At 41.8% G+C, this 27520-nt stretch overlaps 2 protein-coding genes across 5 annotated transcripts in view; one reads left to right on the top strand and one right to left on the bottom strand.

Moving 5' to 3' along the window:
- Positions 1 to 20: 20 nt before the first annotated feature.
- CRNKL1 (crooked neck pre-mRNA splicing factor 1) lies at positions 21 to 23175 on the top strand. The gene is made up of 14 exons (XM_080683043.1): positions 21 to 178; positions 1760 to 1912; positions 4810 to 4901; positions 7261 to 7419; positions 10930 to 11096; positions 13340 to 13518; positions 14657 to 14827; positions 16535 to 16726; positions 17649 to 17708; positions 18909 to 18989; positions 19751 to 19990; positions 21248 to 21349; positions 21439 to 21687; positions 22460 to 23175. The coding sequence occupies exons 1-14, from the start codon at positions 128 to 130 to the stop codon at positions 22625 to 22627; spliced, it is 2064 nt and encodes a 687-aa protein (XP_080539169.1). The 5' UTR covers positions 21 to 127; the 3' UTR covers positions 22628 to 23175.
- NAA20 (N-alpha-acetyltransferase 20, NatB catalytic subunit) overlaps positions 22767 to 27520 on the bottom strand; it is a 22514-nt gene continuing 17760 nt past the window's right edge. For all 4 annotated transcript variants that reach the window (XM_080683044.1, XM_080683047.1, XM_080683046.1 and 1 more), the window contains one exon: positions 22767 to 27481. In XM_080683044.1, the coding sequence (XP_080539170.1) occupies positions 27396 to 27481 (86 nt within the window). In that variant the 3' untranslated portion in view covers positions 22767 to 27395. The remainder of the gene's footprint in view (positions 27482 to 27520) is intronic.

Genomic DNA, 27520 nt, shown 5'->3' with positions numbered 1-27520 from the left:
TAAAGGTCAAGTCCAGTTCCGCTTCCGGTTCCGGGATCCCGCTTGTTATTAGAAAGTTTGCGGCGTCCGCGAGCCTTCGGGCAGATATCTGGGACTCAGAGTTTACCGAACGAATTCTGCTGCAGCCATGGCGGCCTCCACCGCGGCCGGGAAGCAGAGAATTCCCAAAGTGGCCAAGGTAGGCGATAGCGGGGGGCTTTGTAGGGAGGGCCCTGGAGAGCGGCTTGCCACGGGCTCCGTGGTACCTGCGGCGAGAGAGTGTTGTCCGAGATTGCAGCCCCCGCCCTCACCGCGCCCCCCCCCCCCCCCCCCCCCGCCGTGCGGGGCCTCGGGTGATAGAGAAGGAAAGAGATAGGCGGTAGTGGGGTGCAAGCTTTTGTCAGCCGAAGCACAGCCCGCACGTCGGCTTAGACTTCGTTCTGGGAAGGTGTTTTTGCGGGTGGAGAGAAGGTTCGTTCAGCAGAGGTAACAGCCAGGCAGGGCGCTAGGTACTGCGGAGCTACACTCTAATGCTGGCCACGAGCAGTACTCAAATGAGACACACGTGTAAAATTGCAACCGTGCCAAATGCTACGGAGGCAAAATAGAATGTGCCAAGGAAAAGGCTGAAAAGGAGTTAGCCCAGCTGAGAGTGGAAAGAATGAGAGTAGATGACAACAATTGTATAATGGTATAATTTTTAAGTTAAACAATAAATTGTTATCTAATATTTCCTTCGGTGGCTGATACTCACCAATGACTTACTATGTAACAGGCTTTGTTCTAAGCCTTTACAGATACTCTCCTTCCAGTCTGTTCTTCAGCCCAGATGACTCTTGAGCCTTTCTTTACATGTCCATGTAGATGACTTCCGGAGATAATGTATATAAAGCATATAGCACAGTATCTAGTACTAAAATGCTCATTAGGTATGAACTATTATCATCATCATCATTGTACAGCACTAAATAATTAGTATTTCCTATAATTCCATTCCATAAACTTTTACTGGTCCAGTAGAAGTAACATGAGCCCCATATGTAATTTAAGTTTTCTCATAGTGACGTTAAAAAGTCAAAGCAGGTGACATTAATTTTAATTATACATTTTATTTAACAACTTAGTGTGTCCATGATACTGTCATTTCAACATGTAACCAGTATAAAAATTTAATTAGGTGGTTCTTTTTTCATGATAAGTCTCCAAAATCCACTGTATATTTTACACTTATAGCCCATCTCAATTTGGACTCACCTCATGTGGTTCATGGCTATCGTGTTGGACTGCACAGCTCTAAGACCTGAAGAAGCTTATATTCTAATGATGGCAACTTACCAAATATTGTCTTGAACTTGAAATGCCATGAGAAATCCAACGCAGTTACCCACCTGGGGCATTATCACCCACCTGGGGCCTACCTTGAAGAATTATCTAAATAGAGATTGTAATGCTAGATAAGCTATGGTCTGCATCTTGATAAACAAAACCTCTGGTGAGAGTTTTACCTAGGCATCCTCAGAGTTTTTTATTTTACTAATCTAAAAGGAAAATTTGCTACTTTTGCTATCTTTTCTCTTGAGACTTTTTATCTATGGCTTGTTAATAGCTATCATACATAAGCTAGAACACATATTTTTTTGCTGTTTAGTTGCCCAGAGAAATGGGAACATGTTATACAAAGAGGGCATCTTGTGATATATAAAGTTCATATCCTAAAAAATATTTGTTAAACCTTGTGTGTAGAGCATCTACTAAAAATAGAAATATCTTGTCTTAAAAGGTGAAAAACAAAGCCCCAGCTGAGGTACAGATCACTGCGGAACAGCTTTTAAGAGAAGCTAAAGAAAGAGAACTTGAGCTTCTTCCACCTCCACCTCAACAGAAGATCACAGATGAAGAAGAGTTAAATGATTACAAACTAAGGAAAAGGAAGGTCAGTCAATGCAATGTCTTTCATTATGTCAATATTGTTAAGGATTTATAGGTCAGAGTGTGAAAAATTCCTCATTGTTTATCTATATACTAGAGACCTGTTTATCTATATACTAAAGTTTGTGCACAGTTAGGGTCCCTAGGGCCTAGCTGGTGATCAGGGCCGATTGGGGCCTTCCCTGGCTGCCGGATGGAGCCTTCTTTCCCTGGCTGCTGGCTGCGCCACCCCCTGGTGGTCACTCATGTCATAGCGAGTAATCGAACTCCTTTTATATCTATCTATATAAAAGGCTAAGCGACTGACCGGGCCATTAGGTATGACACACACTGACCACCAGGACCAGGCGCTCAATACAGGGGCTGCTGAGTGACAGCAACTTTGCAGAGTGCCCTCTCACACTCCGGGACCCCTCAGGGGATGTCGGAGAGCCAGTTTCGGCCCGATCCCCACAGGCCAGGCCGAGGTACCCCACCTGCTGGAGGGACCCTGCTCACTCCGCAGACGCCCTTCGAGCCCCAGCGCCGCCCCAGGTGCAGCCGGCTGGGGAGGGACCTCGAAAGGTTGGCTCCGGGCCATTGTCCAGCCCGTCTCGCCCAGTCCTGCCCCGCCGGCCACCTTCTAATAAATTTCCTTTCAATGTGCATTAATCTGTGCACCGGGCCCCTAGTAAGACTATAAAATGAGAAGAGGTTAATGTTTCTAGCCACATAAATAATACAACTTTTAGTTACCACAGAACTGCATTTGTTGAACTTTATGAAGTATACCGTGAATTGTCTGTTTTAGAGTATAGAGAAATTAAGTCCACGAGAGACATAATTTTTGGTGCTCAATTGAAGATTGGTAGAAGTTTAACAGGTGGAACAGTTGACAGCTAGAAGAGAGGTGGACTTAGCAAGGCTATGTTATATGCTTCTTCTGGCCATAACAGCACCTGTGTTGAGTTAAGATGTGGGAAAGAGCTATAAGAAGACTAGAGATCTGACCTTTTTACTCTAGAACCGTGGTCGGCAGACTGCGGCTCGCGAGCCACATGCAGCTTTTTGGCCCCTTGAGTGTGGCTCTTTCACAAAATACCATGGCCTGGGTGAGTCTATTTTGAAGAAGTGGCGTTAGAAGAAGTTTTAAGTTTAAAAAATTTGTCTCTCAAAAGAAATTTCAATCGTTGTACTGTTGATATTTGGTTCTGTTGACTAATGAGTTTGCTGACCACTGCTCTAGAATGTGGGATTATTTTAAACCAATAGTTTTGTTGTACCTACTTATTAGTTATCCTCATTGAGTTATGTATGAAATTCTGTGACATTACCAAAAAGACCTAGTCAAAACACATTTTCTTGTTAGAAACAAGTATATTACAGTAATCAGTTGTTATAGGCAATAAGAAAATATCGACAATTCTGCAATAATTCTTTATATCTAAAATTTTCCTTTTGCTTGCATGTAAGACACCTGTGATTGTAACCTTCTGGTGGTTTCTTATTTCTCAGAGATTCCAAGATGCAATTTTTTTTATATAAGAACTAGAGGCCTGGTGGGATCTGGTCTAAACAGGCAGTCAGACATCCCTATCACAATCCAGGACTGCTGGCTCCCAACTGCTCACCTGCCTGCCTTCCTGATTGCCCCTAACCGCTTGTGCCTGCCAGCCTGATCACCCCCTAACCACTCCCCTGCCAGCCTGATTGATGCCTAACTGCTCCCCTGCCAGCCTGTTTTCCCCTAACTGCTCCCCCGGCGGGCCTAGTCCCCCCCAACTGCTCTCCCCTGCAGGCCTGGGTCCCCCCAACTGCCCTCCCCTGCAGGCCTGGTCCCCCCCAACTGCTCTGCCCTGCAGGCCTGGGTCCCTCCCAACTGCCTTTCCCTGCAGGCCTGGTCACCCCCAACTTCCCTCCTCTACCGGCTTGGTTACCCCTAACTGCCCTCCCCTGCAGGCTTGATCGCCCCCAACTGCCCTCCCTTGCAGACCTGGTCCCTCCCAACTGCCCTCCCCTGCTGGCCTGATCGCCCACAACTGCCCTCCCTTGCAGGCCTGGTCCCTCCCAACTGCCCTCCCTTGCTGGCCATCTTGTGGTTGCCATCTTATGTCCACATGGGGGCAGGATCTTTGACCACATGGGGGCAGCCATCTTGTGTGTTGGAGTGATGGTCAATCTGCATATTACTCTTTTATTAGATAGGATAGAGGCCTGGTGCACGGGTGGGGGCCAGCTGGTTTGCCCTGAAGGGTGTCCCAGATCAGGGTGGGGGTTCCCTTGGGGCGTGGGGCGGCCTGGGCGAGGGGCCTGTGGTGGTTTGCAGGCCGGCCACGCCCCCCGGCGACCCAAGCAGAGGCCCTGGTATCTGGGGTTTATTTATCTTCTACAATTGAAATTTTGTAGCCTGGAGTGGAGCCAAGCCTTCTGCTTGCTCCGTGGTGGCAGCCATTTCTGTTGGGATTTATGTATCTTCTATAATTGAAACTTAGTAGCCTTAAGCGGAGGCCTGGACTGGCCAGGGTGTGTGGAAAGCTTGGCTTCCTCCATCGCTGGGGGCAACCCTAGCCTCCTGCTCTTTCCAGCTCCGTGGCTGCCACCATTTCTGTTTGGATTTATGTATCTTCTATCATTGAAACTTTGTAGCCTTGAGTGGAGGCCTAGGCCGGCAAGGGCAGGTGGAAAGCTTGGCTTCCTCCATTGCCAGGGAAACCCAAGCCTCCCTCCTGCTCTCTGTGGCCAATAGCCATCTTGGTTGGTGGGCGTGGCTTGTGGGTGTAGCAGAGTTATGGTTAATTTGCATATTACTCTTTTATTAGATAGGATAAAATGAGTAAGTATCCTTTTTAGTATAGGGTTAATAGAAAAAGGATAATGTTATTTTTAGTTCTCTCTTTAATTTGATCCATTTTGCCTTCGTAGACTTTTGAAGATAACATAAGAAAAAACAGGACTGTGATTAGTAACTGGATAAAATATGCACAATGGGAAGAGAGTCTAAAGGAGATTCAAAGGTAAAATTGCTGAGCATGAAATTTTTTTTCTGTTTTATTTCTCTTTTTTTTATTGATTAAGGTATTACATATGTGTCCTTATTCTCCCCCCCAATGCCCTTACCCCCCTGTTGTCCATTGGTTATGCTTATATGCATGCATACAAGTCCTTTGGTTGATCTCTCCTCCTTACCCCCACCCTCCCTTGCCTTCCCTCTGAGATTTGATGGTCTGAGCAATGCTGTAATTTTATACATAAAGATGTCATAAGTTAACAGATACAAAAAAAAATAGAAAAAGTTAAAGTACAAGTAGAAGATCGTGTCTTTGTTAGTAATTTTCAGTTTCTTTCATAGAACCCTAGGATTCCTTTGAGGGCTTCAGGGGCCCTGTGGTAGGCTAGTGTTAGGGGGAGCAGAGCAGGAGGCTGTATAGGTGGGTCTCTCCACCAGCACACACCCTATAGCCAGAAAAGTGTAGTTTCGTCTGCTTTCTCTATATTGGGATTTTTTTTTTTTAATCTTTATTGTTGAGATTATTATAGATGGCCCTCTTTTTTCCCCCATTGTCTCCCTCCATCCGGTTTCTGCCCCACTCTAGGCCTTCTACACCCTATTATCTGTACCCATAGGTAATGCATGTATGCATATAAGGTCTTTGTGTTTTTTTTTTTGTGTTTTAAAGTATTTTTTTTTAATATATTTTATTGAATTTTTACAGAGAGGAAGGAAGAAGGATAGATAGTCAGAAACATCAATGAGAGAGAAACATTGATCAGCTGCCTCTTGCACACCTCCTACTGGGGATGTGCCCACAACCAAGTTACATGCCCTTGACCAGAATCGAACCCGGGACCTTTCAGTCTGCAGGCTGACGCTCTATCCACTGAGCCAAACCGGTTTTGGCTAAGGTCTTTGTTTAATCTCTTCTTACCTCCCACCCCCATTCTATCTGAGAATCGTCAGTCTGTTCCATTTCCATGCCTCTGATTCTATTTTATTCACCAATTTATTCTGTTCTTTAGATTTCTTATTCATTTATTTTGATTTTTAGATTCAGTTGTTAATAGGTTTGTATTTGTTGCCATTTTGTTCATATTTTTTATCTTTTTCTTCTTACTCTTCTTAAAGAATACCCTTCAACATTTCATATAATAGTGCTTTGGTGGTGATGAACTCCTTTAGCTTTTTCTTGTCTGAAGTTCTTTATGTGACCTTCCATTTTAAATGATAGCTTTGGTGGGTAGAGTAATCTTGGTTGTAGGTCCTTGCTATTCATCACTTTGAATATTTTTTGCCACTCCTTTGTGGCCTGCATAGTTTCTGTTGAGAAATCAGCTGACAGTCATATGGGCATTCCCTTGTAGGTAACTAACTGCTTTTTTCTTGCTGCTTTTAAGATTATTTCTTTGTCTTTATCCCTTGACATTTTAATTATGATGTGTCTTGATGTGGTCCTCTTTGTGTTCCTCTTGTTTGGGACACTGTGCATCCTGGACTTGTAAGTCTATTTCTTTCTCCAGGTAGGGGAAGTTTTCTGTCATTATTTCTTCAAATATATAGTGGGATTTTTTAAAATAAAAATTGTTTCACTGAAAACCAGTGGCCAATAAGATTAAAGTCATGACCTGTTGTTCAGTCTTTCTGCACTCTCCCAGCACACCCCCTGCCCCATTGTGCCTGCATAGTTGGCATTACCTGGACATATCATGTTTGTTTGTTTTTTCAACCCTCACCCGAGGATATTTTTCCATTGATTTTTCTTTTTTAGAGAGAGTAGAAGGGAGGGGGAGAGACAGAGAGAAACATCAATGTGAGAGAAACATATCAATTGGTTGCCTCCCACATGAGCCCTGCTCAAAGCCTGGGATTGATCCTGCAGCTGAGGTACACGCCCTTGACCAGAATCGAATCCAGGACCCTTCAATCCACTGGCCAATGCTCTATCCACTGAGCCAAACCAACATGAGCTGGGGCTCATGTTTCCTTACTGTGACACTTGGCTGTTCTCTCTGCCTAGAATGAGTACCCTTCCCCACCTACCTTGGCCTCTAGGACTTTCCTTAAGTTCCAAATTTGTTTTCAGTTCTGGAGTAATACTGCTTAGCCTTTTACAGCAGTCATTTTTATTTCTTTTTCTTTCCTTCTTTGTACAGATCTTGACTATGATGTTTATCACATTGCATTGTAATTACTTGCAAAGACTTTAAGTCTTTGTAAGATTTCTGAGAATAGCATCATATCTTCTCACCTTTTTATGCCTAGAAACTGACTCATGATGGATACCTGATAAAATAGCAGGGCACTGCAAATGGTTTGAAATAGTTGCTATGTGTGTTATATGTACTGCTTTTAATGCCCCCCAAATCTTGCTTCTTAAGGGCTCGATCCATATACGAACGTGCTTTAGATGTGGACTATCGAAATATTACACTCTGGCTGAAATATGCGGAAATGGAAATGAAGAATCGCCAGGTCAACCATGCCCGAAATATCTGGGACCGGGCCATAACAACTCTGCCCCGAGTCAACCAGTTCTGGTAAGTTTCTTACCTAATGAAATGGCTTTTTGTAGACTAGGAAAGTTCCACATTTGCATACTTATTTCATTTACATAGTTGGAATCGTATTTAATTTTATATATGTTAAGTGTGTATAAGTGTTTCTGAATGTCTTATAATATATATATATATATATATATATATATATATATATATACACACTAGAGGCCCAGTGCACGAAATTAGTGCACGGGGTGGTGTGTCCCTCAGCCCAGCCTGCACCTTCTCCAATCTGGGACCCCTCGAGGGATGTCTGACTGCCCGTTTAGGTATCAGGTCTAAACGGGCAGTTGGATATCCATCTCACAATCCAGGACTGCTGGCTCCCAACTGCTTGCCTGCCTGTCTTCCTGATTGCCCCTAACTGCTTGTGCCTGCCAGCCTGATCACTCCCTAACCACTCCCCTGCCAGCCTGATTGCCCCTAACTGCCCTCCCCTGCAGGCCTGGTCACCCCTAACTCCCCTCCTGTGCAGGCCTGGGTCCCCCCAACTGCCCTCCCCTGCAGGCCTGGTCACCCCTAACTGCTCCCCTGCCAGCCTGTTTGCCCCTAACTGCCCTCCCCTGCAGGCCTGGTCACTCCTAACTGCCCTCCCCTGCAGGTCTGGTTCCCCCCAACTGCTCTCCCCTGCAGGCTCTGGGTCCCCCCAATTGCCCTTCCCTGCAGGCCTGGTCGCCCCCAACTTCCCTCCTCTGCCGGCCTGGTCACCCCTAACTGCCCTCCCCTGCAGGCTTGATCTCCCCCAACTGCCCTCCCTTGCCGGCCTGGTCCTTCCCAACTGCCCTCCCCTACCGGCCATCTTGTGGCGGCCATTTTGTGTCCACATGGGGGCAGCCATCTTGTGTGTTGGAGTGATTGTCAATTTGCAGTTTACTCTTTCATTAGATAGGAAGGCTAAGTGACTGGCTGACTGGCCGGTAGGTATGATGCACACTGACCACCAGGAGTCAGACACTCAACTCAGGAGCTGCTGACCGACAGCAACTTTGCAAAGTGCCCTCTCGCACTGCAGGACCCCTTGGGGGATGTCGGACTGCCGGTTTTGGCCCAATCCCCACAGGCCAGGCTGAGGACCCCACCAGTGCATGAATCCATGCACCGGCCCTCTAGTCTATTATAATATGTATAATAGGGGTGTAATCAAAACTAACGTTTTGATTGCAGTCTTTTATGTATAAGAAAATTCTTGTTGAACTAAGCAATTTTTAAGAAAAATATATTTCTAATGGTTCATCCTTTTCAAACTTACATATATATATATATATATATATATATTTAAATATATTTTTATTGATTTCAGAGAGTGGAAAGGAGAGAGAGAGAAACATCAATGATGAGAGAGAATCATTGATCGGCTGCCTCCTGCACTCTGCGGATCAAGCCTGCATCCCAGGCATATGCCCTGACCAGGAATGGCACTGTGACCTCCTGGTTCATAGGTTGACACTCAACCACTGAGCCACGCCAGCTGGGCCAGACTTATATTTTAATAAGAAAACATGTTTAATATACCCTTTAGGGAAGATAAAGTCTTAAATCATCTTCACATTTATCAAAGTTAAAACTAGAAATTGCCAAAGAACATTTTTTCCTTAAGTCATTTATTTAAAATATTTTTTTTATTTTTTACTTACAGTTGGCATAAAATATTGTATTAGTTTTAGGTGTACATTCCAGTGACCAGACATTACATAACTTAATACATGATCATCCCAATAAATCCCACAATATAAATCCCCATTTAGAACCATGGCCTAGTTATTAGAATATTATTGTCTACTAGAGGCCCAGTGCACGAAATTCATGCATTGCGGGGGGGGGGGGTGTCCCTCAGCCCAGCCTGCACCCTCTCCAATCTGGGACCCTTCTAGGGATGTCCGACTGCCCGTTTAGTCCCGATCCAGAACTGCTGGCTCCCAACTGCTCGCCTGCCTGCCTGATTGCCCCTAACTGCTTCTGCCTGCCAGCCTGATCGATGCCTAACTGCTCCCTTGCCGGCCCGATTGTCCCTAACTGCCCTCTCCTGCCAGCCTGGTCGTCCCTAACTGCCCTCCCCTGCTGGCCTGGTCCCCCACAACTGCCCTCCCCTGCCGGCCTGGTCCCCCCCAACTGCCCTCCCCTACAGGCCTCGGTCTCCCACAAATGTCCTCCCCTGCCAGCCTGGTCCCCCCAACTGCCCTCCCTTGCCAGCCTGGTTGCCCTAACTGCCCTCCCCTACAAGCCTGGTCCCCCCCAACTGCCCTCCCCTGCCAGCCTGGTCCCTCCCCAACTGCCCTCCCCTGCAGGCCTGGTCTCCCCCAACTGCCCTCCCCTGCAGGCCTGATTGCCCCCAACTGCCCTCCCCTGCATGTCTGATCACCCCAACTGCTCTCCTTTGCAGGCCTGGTCCCTCCCAACTGCCCTCTCCTGCTGGTCTGATCGCCCACAACTGCCCTCCCCTGGCGGCCATCTTGTGGTGGCCATCTTTGACCACATGGGGACGGCCATCTTGTGTGTTGGAGTGACGGTCAATTTGCATATCACCTCTTTATTATATAGGATTCCCTATGCTATACTTTACATTCCCATGACTATTTTTGTAACTGCCAATTTTCTTAATCCCTTTACCTTTTTCACCCAGCCCCCCAAACTCTTTCCTCTGGCAACTGTCAAAATGTTCTCTGTATCTTTAAGTCTGTTTCTGTTTTGCTTGTTCGTTTATTTTGTTCTTTATATTCTGCATTTAAGTGAAATCATATAGTATTTATCTTTGTCTGACTTTTTCACTCAGCACCATCCCTTCTAGGTTCATCCATATTTAATTCACAAAAGGCAGAATTTCATTCTTTTTTATGGCTGAGTCATACTACATCGTATAGATCTGTGGCCGGCAAACTGCGACTCACGAGCCACATGCGGCTCTTTGGCCCCTTGAGTGTGGCTCTTCCACAAAATACCACAGCCTGGGCGAGTCTATTTTGAAGAAGTGGCGTTAGAAGAAGTTTAAAAAATTTGGCTCTCAAAAGAAAATTCAATCGTCGTACTGTTGATATTTGGCTCTGTTTACTAATGAGTTTGCCGACCACTGGTATAGATGCACAACTTTATCCATTCATCTGTTGATAGACAATTAGGTTGCTTCCATATCTTGGATATTATAAATAATGTAGCAAGAAACATATAGATTCATGTCTTTTTGAGTTAGTGTTTTGGGTTTCTTCAGATAAATAACCAGGGGTGGAATTGCTGGGTCCTACTTTCTCTGTTGTTATAGCCTTCGTTTTAAAGTCTGTTTTGTCTGGTATAAGTATTGCTACCCCAGCTTTTCTTTTTTTCATTTCCATTTTTATGAAATATCTTTTTCCATCCCTTTACTTTCAGTCTATGTGTATCTGTTGATCTGAAGTGAGTCTCTTATAGACAGCATATCTATGGATCTTGTTCTCTCATCCGTTCAGCCACCGAAGTCATTTTGACCATGACAGATAACTTCGGATGATTTTATTAAAGGTACAAATACACGTACATGGAGGAGATGCTGGGAAATGTGGCTGGTGCCCGGCAGGTGTTTGAACGCTGGATGGAATGGCAGCCGGAGGAGCAAGCCTGGCACTCCTACATCAACTTTGAGCTGCGATACAAAGAAGTGGATCGGGCCCGCACCATTTATGAAAGATATATCCTTTGGATGAGGTCTGAGTGATGCCATTATTGTCCTGGTCCTGCTCCCGTGGAAATGTCATCGTGGTCAGGATACATCATTAATGTTGGCCTAGAAGTCAGGGATGCAAATTTCATCTTCATAAACTACATATGTATTTTCTAGGGACATAGGTTGGTCAGGAAAAAAGTCTGTGGTCTGAGTAATTGTTAGAGTTTTTTCCAGTGAAGCTTTGTTTTTGTTTATATTTTGACAATAATGCAATGGTTTCTTTTGGAAAATGACACACTAAGGCCCTGGCTGCTATAGCCAGTCCTATTTTTCTAGGGTTGAAGTTTAAGGTCATTAGCACCATTATTGGAGTCCATCCAAAGGTTTACCAATTACTAATGATATGATTGCAATGAGTCATTTAATTCCTTTGAGACTTGGTATCCTCATTTTTAAAATGAGAATAAAGGTTTGTACTACGGGCTGGTTGTAAAGATTAGATGATAACATGTGAAAGCACACTTAGCAGCTGAAATAATTGATCCTTATTATGCACTCTTACCATATATGTGACTTCTCCTACTTGCTAAAATTTATTTGTAACCCCCAAAGTCAATATTTGTGGCACTTTCAGTCATTTGCAAGCACAGAGTGATGAAAAATTTGAGTCACCCAAGGCATATGGCCCCACCTTAGGCGACAGTCTGCCTTCTTGTCTCTGCTCTGATACAGAAATGATCAGAGGATGGAGATTGGAGACAGGATAAGGCCATGCAGTGGAGTGTAAGAAGCTCTGCCTCTTGGTCCAGTTGGACATGTTTCAGTCCCTTTTCTGGCTCTGGTTTATGGGCAGCTTCTGGCAAGTCACTTAATACTTCTGAAACTTGTTTTCTCTGTTATAAAATACCAAAACTAGAATCTAAGGATTAGTCATTTTTAGGACTTAAGATTATACTCTCTATGAGATATGTATATAAGTACATACATACATGTTTCCCTTAGCAGCAGTGATTTGGTATTTGCTAATTAAGCAGTCACAGTGACTTCATAGGACATAACTAACACAAATAATGAGAATCAACTATTGTGCAATTTAAGCTTTCAATTACCTCTACTGTTTTTAATATTATTAGTTTAACAAAAGCTTTTAATAGCATTTCCTTTGTGTCATGCATTGCTCTCTAGGCACTTTACAAATATTGTTATTTAATCCTCATGACAACCCTGTGATACAGGAACTACTTCATTCTACACATGTGGAAACTGAGGCATGAGAGATTAAGTAGCTTGATCAGGGTCTCTCAGGTAGTGAAGAAGATAGGATTTGAACCCAGTAGCAGCTTCAGAGCCAATGCTCTTAATATCATTGCCTTATTTGAATGTGTTACTAATGGAAAAATGGTTTTCTCAAGGAAGGTAGATTAAAAAAATAGGTATATAGATCCTATTAAGAAATAAAATGGTAATTTAAAGCTTTCTCTTTTAGCTCTAGATAGCTGTTTTCTTTTTGTGACTTGTTTTTTCTTCATCATTAGCTCAAATACTAATGCTATTGAGCATACTATGTTATAAAGATGGAATATGCAAATTGACCGTAACTCCACGACAAAGATGGCAGTGCCCACAGCCAGTAAGGAGGGAATATGCAAATTGTCGCAACAAGGCAAGAGGTGGAAGGCTCCGGCCGGAGCGAAGGCAGAAAGGCGGCTCCGTTCTGGCCAGAGCAAAGGCCCAGGTCCCGGGTGCCGGAGGGAAGCCCGTGCCAGCAGCCAGGGAAAGGAAGGCCTATCCTTGCATGAATCTTTGTGCATTAAGCCTCTAGTATAGTATAATAGATGCCATGTATTAAGCATGCTCTTTTGGCCAGAAACAGCTAAAAGATTTACATCCATTTTCTTATTTAAAGACAGCAGTCATCCAGAGTGGTCAGTATTATTTTTAATACTGTGTTTACAGATGATAAAACTGAGGCTTAGACATGTTAAATGACTTGTTCAGGTCTCAGTGCTAATAACTAGGGTTCACCTTTAATGCCTCTAGACTCCTGTTTGTACCACTACCAAAAACGTGTCCCAATACTAAAGTATTGACTAAGCACTGGAGGAAGACACAACTCCCTCACAGAGGTCACATCTAGTGGTTCTCCACCTTCGTACATGTTTTATCATCCCGGTAGTCGTAGTGTGTTTTGTGGTGGATTTGGGTATTGGGTTTTGTTTGTTTTTTAAGTCACGTTGTCTTGCTGGTATTTCTTTAATTCCCTTGCACTTGTACTTGTGCACCCTGATGTTAAGAACTGGATCAAGTATGCCCGCTTTGAAGAAAAACATGGTTATTTTGCCCATGCACGAAAAGTGTACGAGAGAGCTGTGGAATTCTTTGGAGATGAACACATGGATGAACGCCTTTATGTTGCCTTTGCCAAATTTGAAGAAAATCAAAAAGAAGTAAGTAAACTTCACTCAGTTACATTGCAAAACAGCTTAGAAAACATTACTTCTTGTCACATCAAGTTCATTTCCATTTTTTTATGCACTTATTGGAGAAAATGTTTTCAAAATGTACATTTGTGGCTAAGCTGCATATTGCGAGCTGAGTGATTATAGATTATATCATAACTATCTTAATTTTATTCTGTGCTTGACATATAAGCCTTTAAGTCTGGAGTGAGAATATTCTCTATAAACAGAATGAGTCACTTGGTATCCTGATTAGAAGGCTTTACAGATAATAAACCTGGGGAACAAAAAGCCCAGAGCCCACAGAACAGAGAATATAATTTTAAATGAAAACAGATTGTCCCACAAGTCAGTTCTTTTCTTCCAGAGTATGTATGGAAAATAACCCATTTATTACTTTTTGTTGACGGCATTACAGATGTCTCCCTCTCTCCCCCCTTTACTCCTTCCACCCAGCCCCTTCCTGAATGCAGGGACTTACAAGGTCATAGTAGGGAATTCAGATTCTACTCTAAGGGCAGCCGGAAGTATTGAAGGGTTTTAGTAGGAGAAAAACATGGTAGATTATAATTTATATTGTAAGGAGTGCCTCTAGCTAATTTATGGAGATTGTATTGGGGGGAGGGTAGCAAAAGTAGAGGAGACTTGAAATGGAGATGGGTTGGCAGGGTGGTGGGGAGAAGTGAAGTGCTATGTTGAAGAGGTAGAAATGGCAGGGCTTGAAACAGTGAATGTGGGGAATGAAAGAGGAATCAAGGAGGGCTCCAGGGAATTTTAGCTTGAGCAACTGTGTGGCAATAGGTACTTCTTAATCAAGATTGGGAAGACTTGGGTTTGGTGGAGAGAAACAGGAGCTCAGTTTGAGACCTTTTAGTTTGAGATACACAGATGACATCCAGCTGGCAATGTTAGGTAGACAGCTTTAAATGTGGAGCTCAAAGGAGAGCGTCAGTCCTTCCTGACTGAAATATCTCATTGAAAGGGAGAAGAAAAATCTCATTTTTGACATTTTGAGGCCTTAAAATCTAATTTACAAGTAATGTTTTATGTCATAACTACTTTCCTAATCATGACTAGAATGAGAATGTTATGTAATGGCAGATAAAATCATCCTGTCTGCTTTTAGTTTGAAAGGGTACGAGTGATTTACAAGTATGCCCTGGATAGAATTTCAAAACAAGAGGCCCAAGAACTCTTTAAAAATTATACCATCTTTGAGAAGAAGTTTGGTGATAGGCGGGGTATTGAAGACATCATTGTGAGCAAACGAAGATTCCAGTATGAAGAAGAAGTGAAGGTGAGTGCTGGTGTATATGCTTAATTCTGCAAGTAAGTAAGGTGTGCCAGTCAATACTAGCTACAATAAAATGAATGAGAGCAAGTTAGGGCTACCAGTCATTACGCTTTTGACAATGTGTCTGCAGTAAATCTGCAGTAAATGGACTGCTATTTCAGGCAGATCAGGTAATTGAGGCTGATAAAAAAGGCAAGCAAACAACACCTGGACTTGTTCTGGCACTCACAGGATGAAAGTCACTTTGGTTGCTGATTGTGTGCTGTAGAAATTGAGCAAAATAAATCTGGAATCCATTTGAGCTTTTAAAAATATATATATGTGTGTGTGTGTGTGTGTGTGTATTACTGATTTCAGAGAGGAAGGGAGAAGGAGAGAAAGAGAAAAACATCAGTGATGAGAGAGAATCATTGATGAGCTGCCTCCTGCACTCCCCCCACTGGGGATCAAGCCCACAACCTGGGCATGTGCCCTGACTGGAAATTAAACCATGACCTCCTGATTCATAGGTTGACACTCAACCACAGAGTCACACTGGCCAGGCATTTGAACTTATTTTTGAAATAAGGTAGAAGAGTCAGGGATTGATAAAGAAACACAAAAACACCAGTTTTTATACATTACCTTTTAGTTTAACTGTTGGAATGTAAAATGTATTGTAGATATGGTTCTATTCTCATCTCTTTACCTGTAATGTACTACTTTGATTTGAATTTAAAGACAGTAGCATTTCAAGATACCTACCAAAGATGTAAGTCCAGTGTTAAATGAGGGCAGCAAGATATCTTAAAGATAAATTACTATTAATTGATAAATCAGGTTTCACAATTGTGAGCATGGTTTAACTATTGTAATTTTAAATCTAGATGTAAGGACATATAGTCACATATATAAACAAATACATTTGCAAATATAGGCATTTAATTACTGAATAATTGTCTTGGGAGTGGTTATGCAAGGAGCCTTGCTGTGGGACACCTGGCTAATAATCTGTACTCTATAAAGTAGTTTCCTCCACCCCCTCTGAAGTTTTGCTTTCCACTATTTTAATTAGCCACAGTTAATCATGGTCCAAAAATATTAAGTGGAAAATTCCAGAAATAAATAATTCACAAGTTTTAAATTGTGCCCTATTCTGCTTAGTGTGATGATATCTCAAGCCATCCTGCTCCGTTCTGCCTGGAACATGAATGATCCTTTTGTTCAGAGTCTACACACAGTGCACTACCCACCTGTTAGTCAGTCAGTAGCAGTCTTGGTTATCAGATAACTATCGCAGTAGCACAGTGCTTGTGTTCAAGTAGTCCTTACTTTACTTAATAATTGCCCGAAAGCGCAAGAGTAGTTTACCTTTTATCATAGATATGTATGTATAGGAAAAAACTGGGTGTGTGGGTGTGGAAATATGTACACACACACACACACACACACACATACATATAACATGGCTCAGTACTGCCTAGGGTTTTGGGCATCCACTGGGGTCTTGAAACATATCCTCCACAGATAAGGGGGGGCTACTGAATTTCATATTCTTTTCTATTTATAAAATCTCAGAATGATATATTTTTAGATGCCATAGCATGTAAAATCTAGAGAAAAAGTTGCTAAAATATAGAAAGTCAGTCTGGTGCTCTCTTTTAGCTCACATAGTCCAGCAAATATGGCTTATGGTTTTGTTTTTATTTATTAAACTTACTGCCTTTCTAGGCTAATCCACACAATTATGATGCCTGGTTTGATTACCTGCGCTTGGTGGAAAGTGATGCAGAAGCAGAAACTGTACGAGAAGTCTATGAAAGAGCTATTGCCAATGTCCCACCCATTCAGGAGAAGAGACATTGGAAGCGTTACATCTATCTTTGGGTCAACTATGCACTCTATGAAGAACTGGAGGCAAAGGTAATAATGTGGAATTACATGTCAACTACTAGTGATTTCCTCACCACTGTGCTTAAAGCTTGCTATTGTGAGTAGTAACTGATATTTACAATCCTCGAAGCAGAGGAATTTAGTTTTAGATTCTAATAGGCCTTCATTTCAGTCATATAATTATATATCCTCTAACATTTTTAATTCTATATCTGTTGTGGGCACAGGAGGTGTTTTTTTGTTGTTGTTTTGTTGTGTTTTGTTTTTTAAACCTTGAGGCAAAATGTGATTATCACTTGGAACTTGAGAGGAAACAATGAACCAGCCCTTAGTTTAATTATACATAGTTTTCTGGGCTTTCTCATAAATAGGGATCATGGCTAGATTGCACATCCTTGTTTTCAATAAAGATCAAGAGGGATTTTCAGAAGTTAGTCATGTATAAGTTAAGAGACAAAGATTAATTTTATGCTGTTGATCTGAGACTGTGAAGTATTTTTGCGTCTGCTATCAGGCCGAAAAGCCTTTCTACAGAGACTCTCTCAGAATTTGACAGCTATGTTGTTTGATTCTTAAACCAAAGTTTGATGGCCACTTTTTTTAAAATATATTTTTATTGATTTCAGAGAGGAAGTGAGAGAAAGAAAGAAACATCAATGATGAGAGAGAACCATTGATCGGCTGCCCCTGCACGCCCCCTACTTGGGGACCTAGCCCGCAACCCAGTCATGTCCTCTGACCGGGAATTGAACCTTGACCTCCTGGTTCAAAGGTCGATGCTCAATCAATGAGCCATGTCGGCTGGGTGGTAGTTCACACTTTTAATCATAAATTATAATCAGGGTTTGAAAATAGCAACTTGTGAAAAAATATTTCATGTTGGGGGTGTCCATTTTTTACTAGTATTAATAAAATTAGTAATATTTTGTGAAAACTTCTTATCCTAATACAGGATCCTGAAAGGACAAGACAGGTGTATCAAGCCTCTTTGGAACTAATTCCTCATAAAAAGGTACATTTACTCTTAGTGTTCTGTTTCAAAGTTAAAACCCTGCTTCTGTTGTGAAATAGTGCAGTGAAATATTGACTATTTTCTTTTGTAGGCACTATGAAAAACATAAATGAGATGTGCTCTTTGCCTCTGAAAATAGCTTATAGTCCACTTAAGAGGATAGTCTGTGACAAATGACTAATACAGTAGAAATTCAGAGGATGGTAATATGCTAATTAGACCGGACAGCTGAACAACCTTCCAGGTCATTCCAGACGTCTTTCCTGATGAAGGCGCCACGGCAGGGGCCAAGGCAGAGGCGGTCAGGCAGGCAGGCGAGCAGTTAGGGGCAACCAGGCAGGCAGGCGAGCAGTTAGGGGCAGGCAGGCAGAGGCAGTTAGGGGCAATCAGGTAGGCGAGCAGTTAGGGGCAGGCAGGGGTTAGGGGCGATCAGGCAGGCAGGCAAGTGGTTGGGGTGATGAGGTAGGCAGGCAGGTGAGTGGTTAGGGGCAAGCAGGCAGGTGAGTGGTTAGGGGCGATCAGGCAGGGAGCTGTTAGAAGCCAGCGGTCGTGGATTGCGAGAGGGATGTCCGACTGCCAGTTTAGGCCCAATCCCACCTAAACTGGCAGTCGGACATCCCCCGAGGGGTCCCGGATTGGGAGAGGGTGCAGGCCGGACTGAGGGACCCCGCCCCCATGCACGAATTTCGTGCACTAGGCCTCTAGTTGGAATAAACTGAGTGGAAGGGGGAAGATGCACATCCAGAGAGTACACAGCATGTGCCGGACACAGGGAGCAGGTGTTTGTAGGTAACTGAGTGGATGTATGCAGGCAAGGGTGAGCACAAGTGTATTCTGGAAGTGGTTGAGACGTTATCTCTGCCATATTTTTTAGCACAAGAAACTAATAGAGATGTTGACCGAGTTACCTCCTAGAATAGAGGTGGCATACCCACAAAACAAAGCCGATTCTAATTAGGGGCTGTAGGGCCATATGATACTATACAGTATCTAGATTACTGGATGTTTTTGTTCTTTTTTATTAATTCATGAAAAATACTGTCATTTTTGCTTATAAAGAAAGAAAATACATCTGTCCTAGCTCTGAAGTTTTAGGGAAATCTAATTGCCTATGGCATTTTGTTAATTTATGCTTAACTTAGTTCAATTTAATTTAAATGAGTCTCTTAAGTTAGATGATGTTGTGCTTTTGTTTTCTAGTTCACATTTGCCAAAATGTGGCTACTATATGCACAATTTGAAATAAGACAGAAAAATTTACCATTTGCCCGAAGAGCTTTGGTAAGTAAAGAAAGGATCAAGACGCATCAACAAGTTCTATGAGAAGGAAATTGAAGTCTTGGTGCTTATAAGTTGTACAGTTCCTGTTAGCAATAGAAATATGCCTTTAAACACTGAGACATGTTAGAGCACACATGCCCTGTGAAAGAAGATTGGGTGAGAATGCTTAAATTATTATATTTCAACATTGGAAAGTTTATACCTAACAGTTACCAGATCTTTCCTCACACTGGAAAGATCTACTCTTAGGTCAGATTGATCTTTAGTCTGATCCTGTGAAAAATTTTTGTTGTATTAAATGCACCTCTTCTTAACAGTTGCTCTGAAATTTCTTAATAGGATCAAATACTCTATTTCAGTGCAGTTGTCCTCTGATAAGCTACTCTCATCCTGGCTGTGGACAGCAAAGTAGAGTTCATTCTTTGATTATCTTTTTACTTCTGGGAGATTTTATACATCTGACATCCATATTTGCTAGGAAATCCTGAGGAACTAAGTAAGCACCAAAATAGTGTCCATATAATTCTGGAACACTCTCCTGCTGAATGGGCACCTGAGGGCACAGGCTCTCTTGACAGCTGAGTGAATTAGAGGGTTACTTTGGCCTTTTGTCAAAAACCATCATGGTCATTGTGATATCACAGAAGGAAAGGGTGGCTTGCCATGTTGACTCTTCATGGTTCCTGCTCAGCAGAGAACAGTTTCTGTGCACAAGTCAAACCCACCAAGGTATTACAGCAGTTGGTCATTTTCTTTTCTAGGGAACTTCCATAGGCAAATGTCCAAAGAACAAGTTATTTAAAGGTTACATAGAATTGGAGCTACAGCTTCGAGAATTTGACAGATGCCGGAAGCTTTATGAAAAGTTCCTGGAATTTGGACCTGAAAATTGTACCTCTTGGATTAAATTTGCAGAATTAGAAACAATCCTTGGCGATATTGAGAGAGCCCGTGCAATCTACGAGTTAGCCATCAGCCAGCCACGCTTAGACATGCCAGAGGTGAGGATCTCAAGTTGAATATAAATTTGCTTTAGACAGCTCTGTAGTATTACTTTAAATGACAATCTAAATATGCATTTTAGAACATAAAGAAGATCTAATTTTCAGTCTTTTCCACTCAGATGAGGACGTTTCTGTTTTGGAGATAGAAGGGCCAGTGGAGCAGCCCTCTAAGTCACCGGTTGCCAACCGGTGGTCCGTGAGGTCTGAAAGGTTGGCGACCACTGCTCTAGGTGGATACCAGAGCACAGCAATGCCTCATTATGACATCAAACTAAATTGGGATATAATGGGTGGGTGACTGGCTCTCTTTCTCCCATTCTCAAGCAGGAATCTAAAGGGGATGGGAAAGTAAAGAAGACAGGCAGCAGATAATCCCATCTGGAGATCAAGGGAGATGGAAGTTGGGACTGCACATCTTTGGATTCTCCTGGCACGGTTTTGTCTGGATTGGGCTAGCAGAAGAGGGTCTAAGTAAACCAGGATGCTCCTGGAATTATTATTGCTACTGTACCTGGAAGTCCTGCCTTCAGCAGGATCTGAAATCATCCCTTCAATATTTAAGCTAGAGCCACGAGGTGGCGCCAAACCACAGCTAGAACAAATTTGAATCTAATAGGAACCACCGAACTCTTTCAGCCTTTTTGTTAATCTTGCACTAATATTACCTTTCATTTAATAGTTCACTGGGCCCCACCACTGCCTTGGGGCAGGGATTTTTGTATTACTAGTTCTGTCTATTGGCCTCAGCTCCTTCACATACTGCCAGTTCCCAGGAGTCCAGACCACATCTTGTTTAGCCTTGTGCTCTCAACAGGCTGTACATACTAGCAGATGGGCTCACTGCATGCTTGTTGAGTTGAAATCAAACATTTCAAGAACTTACAGTGGAGGTAAAAACAGTATACACTGGCTAATCTAGGCCTGTTTTCTCCCTGCAAGTTCAGTTGTATGTGACTCAATTATGACTGCCTGGGAGACTTGGCAAATTTCTCAGCTCCTCTTGTTAAGTCCAGCATTTGAAAAATTCTAAGATAATCCAAGTCTTTTTTTCTCATAATGTCGAATTCTAGCCAAGTTTGTGGCAGCTGGTAAATGCTAGTATTTATTTATCTATATGCCTTCTGTTCTTTGATTGTTCATAAAAGTCCTAGGTTCTTGGATGTCCTGGGTTGGAATGGTAGTTAAGTTGTGCTTTGGATAGGGGCATATTGCTTTTAAATGTCAAGACTCACCTATTAAGTTAACCTTCCTCAGGTGCTCTGGAAATCATACATTGATTTCGAAATTGAGCAGGAAGAAACTGAAAGAACACGCAATCTTTACCGACGATTGCTTCAACGGACACAACATGTCAAGGTATTCTGTGCTTTACAGGTTATCTGTGGTTTTGCATTATGTATTCCAGGTGACATGGTTAATTTGGTTCTGTAATAATTGTTTTTAAGGTATGGATCAGTTTTGCACAGTTTGAGTTGTCTTCAGGGAAAGAAGGAAGTTTGGCTAAATGCAGACAAATTTATGAAGAGGCTAACAAAACCATGAGAAACTGTGAGGAAAAGGAAGAGAGACTTATGTTGCTGGAATCTTGGAGAAGCTTTGAGGATGAATTTGGAACTACGTCAGATAAAGAAAGAGTAGACAAACTCATGCCAGAGAAAGTCAAAAAGAGAAGAAAGGTCCAGACTGATGATGGGGTAAGAACTGAGCCCTGGAGCTGGTCGTCTCGTGTTAAATGAGCAGAAATGCATTCTGACTTAGAAATCTGTACTTTTAAATGGCATATGTACATCTGAGAATGGGAGCAGGCCTGGGTAGGTGACAGTTGCAGTTGGGCTAATCAACTTTTAGATAGGACCTAATCCAGAGAAAGCTATAGGAAGGCTCTTATGCACAAAATGGCATGACCCAGTCATTGGCACGTTCTGCAGGAGACTCACGGGGCTTAGGTTGCAGGAGCTCCTATCGAGAGGCTGTGGGAAGCAAAGCAAGTGGAGGTGGAAGCTGGAACTAGAGTGATCTTTAGGAAGTGAAATCAGTGACCCACTGAAGGTGGGGATGTTAGGGCAGGGATTCTGAATCATTATGCAGATATAGGGCTTTCACTACTAGGTAAACACTAATAGTAAATCTTTACATTTTTTAAATCTTAGACTACAAGATGGAGTTAGAGATACTATCTCCTTGGTTGATTATAGAGGAGCTGTGCTTAGATTTTTAGAATATTTTCCCACCAGGTTTTTAGCTCTGAGTTACACTTGCAACACCACCGATCCAACAGCTACTCCGTCACTCCCAGTCTTCAAGGCCTTGCCCTTGTTCTTTCTGTAGCAGACTTTGATGTTGTTGTGTAAAATGAAGATAAGTTGATTTTGAATTATGGTTTTCCCAGTTAATATTTTCCACTTTAAGTAACTGAAATGTATTTCAACCATGTTTGCTTATCCTTTGTTTACTTCTTTCCTGCAGTCTGATGCAGGCTGGGAAGAATACTATGATTACATCTTTCCGGAAGATGCTGCCAATCAACCGAATCTCAAGCTCCTGGCCATGGCCAAACTTTGGAAGAAACAGCAACAGGAAAAGGAGGCTGCCGAGCAAGACCCAGATAAGGACATTGATGAGAGTGAATCCTGATCTTGTTCATACTGATGTTTTATTATTTTTATAAATTAATAGTTTGGAACTCTGTGACTCCTGTAAGTTTTTATATATTTCACCAGTAATGAACTGATTGAAATCTTTGGCAGCTATTTTTTTTTAATTCTTTTAAAAATGCTCTTGGGCTAGTTAGGTGGGTGGGGGTTGTGAGTAAAGGAATTTTTTTAACTGCTGGATTTCTTTGATGGAATCCGAACGTTTTTTATCCACATAATGCATTAGGAAATCTAATTGAGGTAACATTTAGCATCGATTTTAGATGGAAATGCAGGCTTTTGAAAGAATCTTTTTCTAGAAGTTTCCAAGTTACATTCTAACTTTTCTTATGCTTGTCTTTTTCATAAAGATAATTTATGCATTTATCTGAAATCTTTAACTTTTTCATGTCTTCTGTCACACTAACTTAATTCTATTGCCAGCTGTGCCACTTAGTGATATTAACTCAACTTTTATTTTCATTTCTTCCCTCATAAAATGGGCTAATACTTGCCAACTCATTTTGAAGATTAAATACGGACTATACCTAATGCATAGTAAGTGCTCAAAATGTTCATGCCTGGTCACTTGCTTAAATATGTTCATTCCTTATAGAATTGAATGTGCTTGGATTAATTTAACTTCTAAAATCCTTACTGTCATGGCCATTTATACTAAGTACTTTTCAAAACATTAACTGGAAAATAATTTACAGTGACTATATTTCTAAACAAGATCTTTTTTTACCAAGGACATATTAGTCAAATTTCAGTGATGCCCTAATCAATTTCCCAGACTGGTTGAACTCTGTAATGGCTTGTTTAAAAAATAGTAATAGGTGTGCCATGAAAAGTAATATCGCTTATTCAAGTTTGGGAAACCCTAAATTAAGGGTTAAGTCTTGTTAACCAAGTCTCTTTATAGGCTTCTCAGAGCCTTTGATATGCTACCATATGTATGAATTAACAGTAACAATGCTGGCATGTTCCCCAAACTCGCTGGACAAGGGAGTCATTTCTACCTAGAGTACCAGTAAGTATCTATCAGTGTCCTACTAAGCTAAATGAAACTTAATAGCACAAGAAGGATAATAGCAATTGTATGATACATTGCTCACATTCTCAAGCAAAAAACAATTGCCTTAATTAACTGATCTGAAATTGTTTCCTTTAATTTGGCCTGTATTTCTTAAGCCTTATCTTTTCTTGCTCCATTGACTGCCCAGGTTATTGAACTAGAACTATGTATCTTTAAGACTGTTTTTCACCTATAAGGAGAATTAGCAAATTTATTATCTGCAAATTTGTTTGCAAATATGTTACCCACAGGAATAAAAGCTAGTTAACATTACTAAATTGTATCCTGAAAATAAGGTAGTTTGTGATTTTTTAAGGGTAGAATAAAACAGGACTGTTAGGATAAAAGGGAACCATTTTCAGCCTCACTGGTTCAATCATTGGACCAGTATCAGCTATTGGGGGTCAGGTTCTGACTGTTGAGTAGTGAGGTCTGCCTAGTCAATGAGGAGGAGTATTTGTGATTTTAATATCCTTTCGCAAAGTGCGCAGTTGTCAAAGGGTGAGATGAAAATAGGCCAAAATGCTAATAAAAGTGAGTGATCGTAGAGTCTTAGGTAAAATTATGTTTATGTTGCATGTATGCATAAGAAAAAAGAAAAAAACTGATCAATGCAAAGTCAACACTTACTGGGAAGTACCAGAGTGTAATGCATGAAGGAAGAACTATTATTCTCTAACAGTAGAACGTAAAGGATTCATTTCTTGTTCACTCTTTCAACTCAAAATAAGTCCTTTCAAAAGTAACAGCTTTTTAATAATCATTCCTGTGGGGTTTGTTTTAGCTACTTCTCTTGCTCCATGTTTTCAGATATTACAGGTGATGAAAACTACACATGAAAGTACGTTGTTGGCCTAAGATCCATGGCCTTTAGGAATTAGGTTCTTTTTCCCCTTTAAATAAACCTCAACATCTTTTTATAATTTGAAAGGCATGATTTAAGCAAAATATGTATGAGATATGAAAAGGATCTAGAACTAACAGATTAAAACAAGTAACTGGGAAGAATTTATTTTGAAATAAGGAAGCTTAAGTGTGCTGGTCAGGGACTGTTTCAGGTATGCATTTTTAAAATGTTTTATATATAAATAAGAGAAGCATCATATCCTAAATGATGCTTTCTCAATCTTTATTTATTTTTAAATAAATCTTTATTCAGATTATTACAATTATTTCTCCTTTTTCCCCCCATAGCTCCCCTCCACCCATTTCCCACCCCACCTTCTGCCCTTACCTCCCCACCACTGTCCTCATCCATAGGTGTATGATTTTTGTCCAGTCTCTTCATGAACCCCCCATACCCCTTTCCCCCTGAGAATTATCAGTCCACTCCCTTTCTATGCCCCTGATTCTATTATATTCACCAGATTATTCTGTTCCTCAGGTTTTTAATTCACTTGATTTTTAGGTTCACTTGTTGATAGATATGTATTTGTTGTTCATAATTTTTCTCTTTACTTTACTTTTTTCTTCTTCCTCTTCTTTAAGAATACCTTTCAGCATTTCATATAATACTGGTTTGGTGGTGATGAACTCCTTCAGCTTTTTCTTATCTGTGAAGCTCTTTATCTGCCCTTCAATTCTGAATGATAGCTTTGCTGGGTAGAGTAATCTTGGTTGTAGGTTCTTGCTATTCATCACATTGAAAATTTTTTGCCACTCCCGTCTGGCCTGCATAGTTTCTGTTGAGAAGTCAGCTGACAATCGTATGGGTGCTCCCTTGTAGGTAACTAACTGTTTTTCTCTTGCTGCTTTTAATATTCTCTCTTTGTCTTTTGCTCTTGGCATTTTAATTATGATGTGTCTTGGTGTGGTCCTCTTTGGATTCCTTTTGTTTGGGGTTCTGTGTGCTTCCTGGGCTTGTAAGTCTATTTCTTTCACCAGGTGGGGGAAGTTTTCAGTCATTATTTCTTCAAATAGGTTTTCAGTATCTTGCTCTCTCTCTTCTTCTGGCACCCCCATAATTCTGATGTTGGTACACTTGAAGTTGTCCCAGAGTCTTCTTACATTATCTTCAACTTTTTGGATTTTTTTTTTTTTTGCTTTTTCGGTTGAGTGTTTTTTGCTTCTTTGTATTTCAATTCTTTGACTTGATTTTTGTGTTCCTCTTGTATGTTTTTGGGTCTCTGTATAATATTTTTTATTTCAGTCAGTGTATGTTTAATTTCTAGTTGGTCCTTTTTCATATCTTCGAAGGTCTCATTATATTTATCGGCCTTTTCTAGGATATTCTTAAAAAGCCTTATAACCATGGTTTTGAATTCTATATCCAGTCGTTTGTTTTCCTCCATTTCTTTCGTTTGTGATCTGTTTCTTTGACGCCACATTTTCACTGCTTCCCTGAGTTGGTAAGGTAGATTTGTGTGCTAGGTTTCCAATCTGGCCCAGTGGGTCTGCCTCCCCAGTTAACCTGAGGTGGACACTCTTGGTGCACCCCTTTGTGGACTGTGTGTACAGCCTTGTTGTAATTAAGTCTTTATTGTTGTTGGTATCACTGGGAGGAATTGACCTCCAGGCCAGTTGGCTGTAAGGATCAGCTGTGTCTATGCTGGGAGAAGTTCGGTGCTGGAGACAGCCTTATAGGATTAGACTTGCCAAATTGCAATAGCCTCTGTGCTCAGCTTGGATGGGGTGGAGTCTCAGTCTTGGCTTCCCGTCAGCCTTGCCCTTGCGCGCATGTGCGCGCCTTCAGACCTCTGCCTTTCCCAGCTTGAGTCTCCGCCTGAGAGTCCAGACTCCCCCCACAAGAGCGTGGGTCCCCAGGGGCTCACTGCAGTCAGAACTGGGGCTCAGTGCAATCAGGAGCCTCTGACTCCCTTTCACTAGGGAAAGCCTGTGGCAACCTCCGCAGCCTTTGTGCGCACTGGCCCGCGCGCGCCTTCAGACTTCTTTCTGCCTTTCCCAGCTCGAGTCTCCGCCCGAGAGTCCAGACTCCCCCCATAAGAGTGTGGGTCCCCAGGGGCTCGCCCGGAACTGGGGTTCAGTGCGGTCGGGGGCTTCCTTCCCCCTTCCGCCAGAGAAAGTCAGCCAGGCTCTCAGCCACCCTTCCTCTCTGCGCGTACAAAGACCCTTTGCCGTACCTCCAATTCTCTGTGAGCTTTTCTCTTTCCTTCTAGTTGTAGAATTGTCACTCAGCCAGCTTTCCTGTGGTTCTGGATGGTGTCCGTTCTGTCTTTTAGTTGTAGTTTTGAAATTGTTGTGCGAGGCAGCAGTTTAGGTGTTTACCTATGCCGCCATCTTGGTTTCCCCGCTTTCTCAATCTTTTATCAACTTCCAAAAAACATTTATAGAGTCAACAGTGTACTTTATTATACATCTTAGATTTAATATTTCATATATGGTTTTAAAGCTTCAATAGTTCAATACAAAATAAAAAAAATTATATATATTTAGCAGTGGTTCTCAGGCATAGAATTTAGGAGGAGATTGGGGCTTTTTTCCTCCTAGCATATAGTGAATATTATGAACTATGATAGTTTCCATCTGACTTAGCTGCCTTTCTGATTGAATTTTATTACAGTGGACAGCTTTAATAGGTATGAAGGTGCTACCTGGAAACAATGAAATTTAAAATATTTTCTTGAAGAAGTCTTTAAGGTCTTTTTCTCTAACAGAACTCTAATATCATCCAATGAAAATAATATTGTCCATAAAATACCTGGAGCATCAACCTAAGAACCACTGCCCATGGTTATTCAATGTCTTCAGGTCTCACAGGATGAGGTAATGGTATGATGGATTTCTTCTCAGTGTCCCTGGAAAGTGCTTTCCTCATATCTGTTAGAAAGCAAAATTTAAGTAAGTACCCAAATTTCA

Source organism: Plecotus auritus (assembly GCF_963455305.1).
Source record: "Plecotus auritus genome assembly, chromosome: 8".
NCBI lineage: Eukaryota > Metazoa > Chordata > Mammalia > Chiroptera > Vespertilionidae > Plecotus > Plecotus auritus.
The sequence above is the reverse complement of the archived record's forward strand: the minus strand, read 5'-3'. Positions and strand labels throughout refer to the sequence as shown.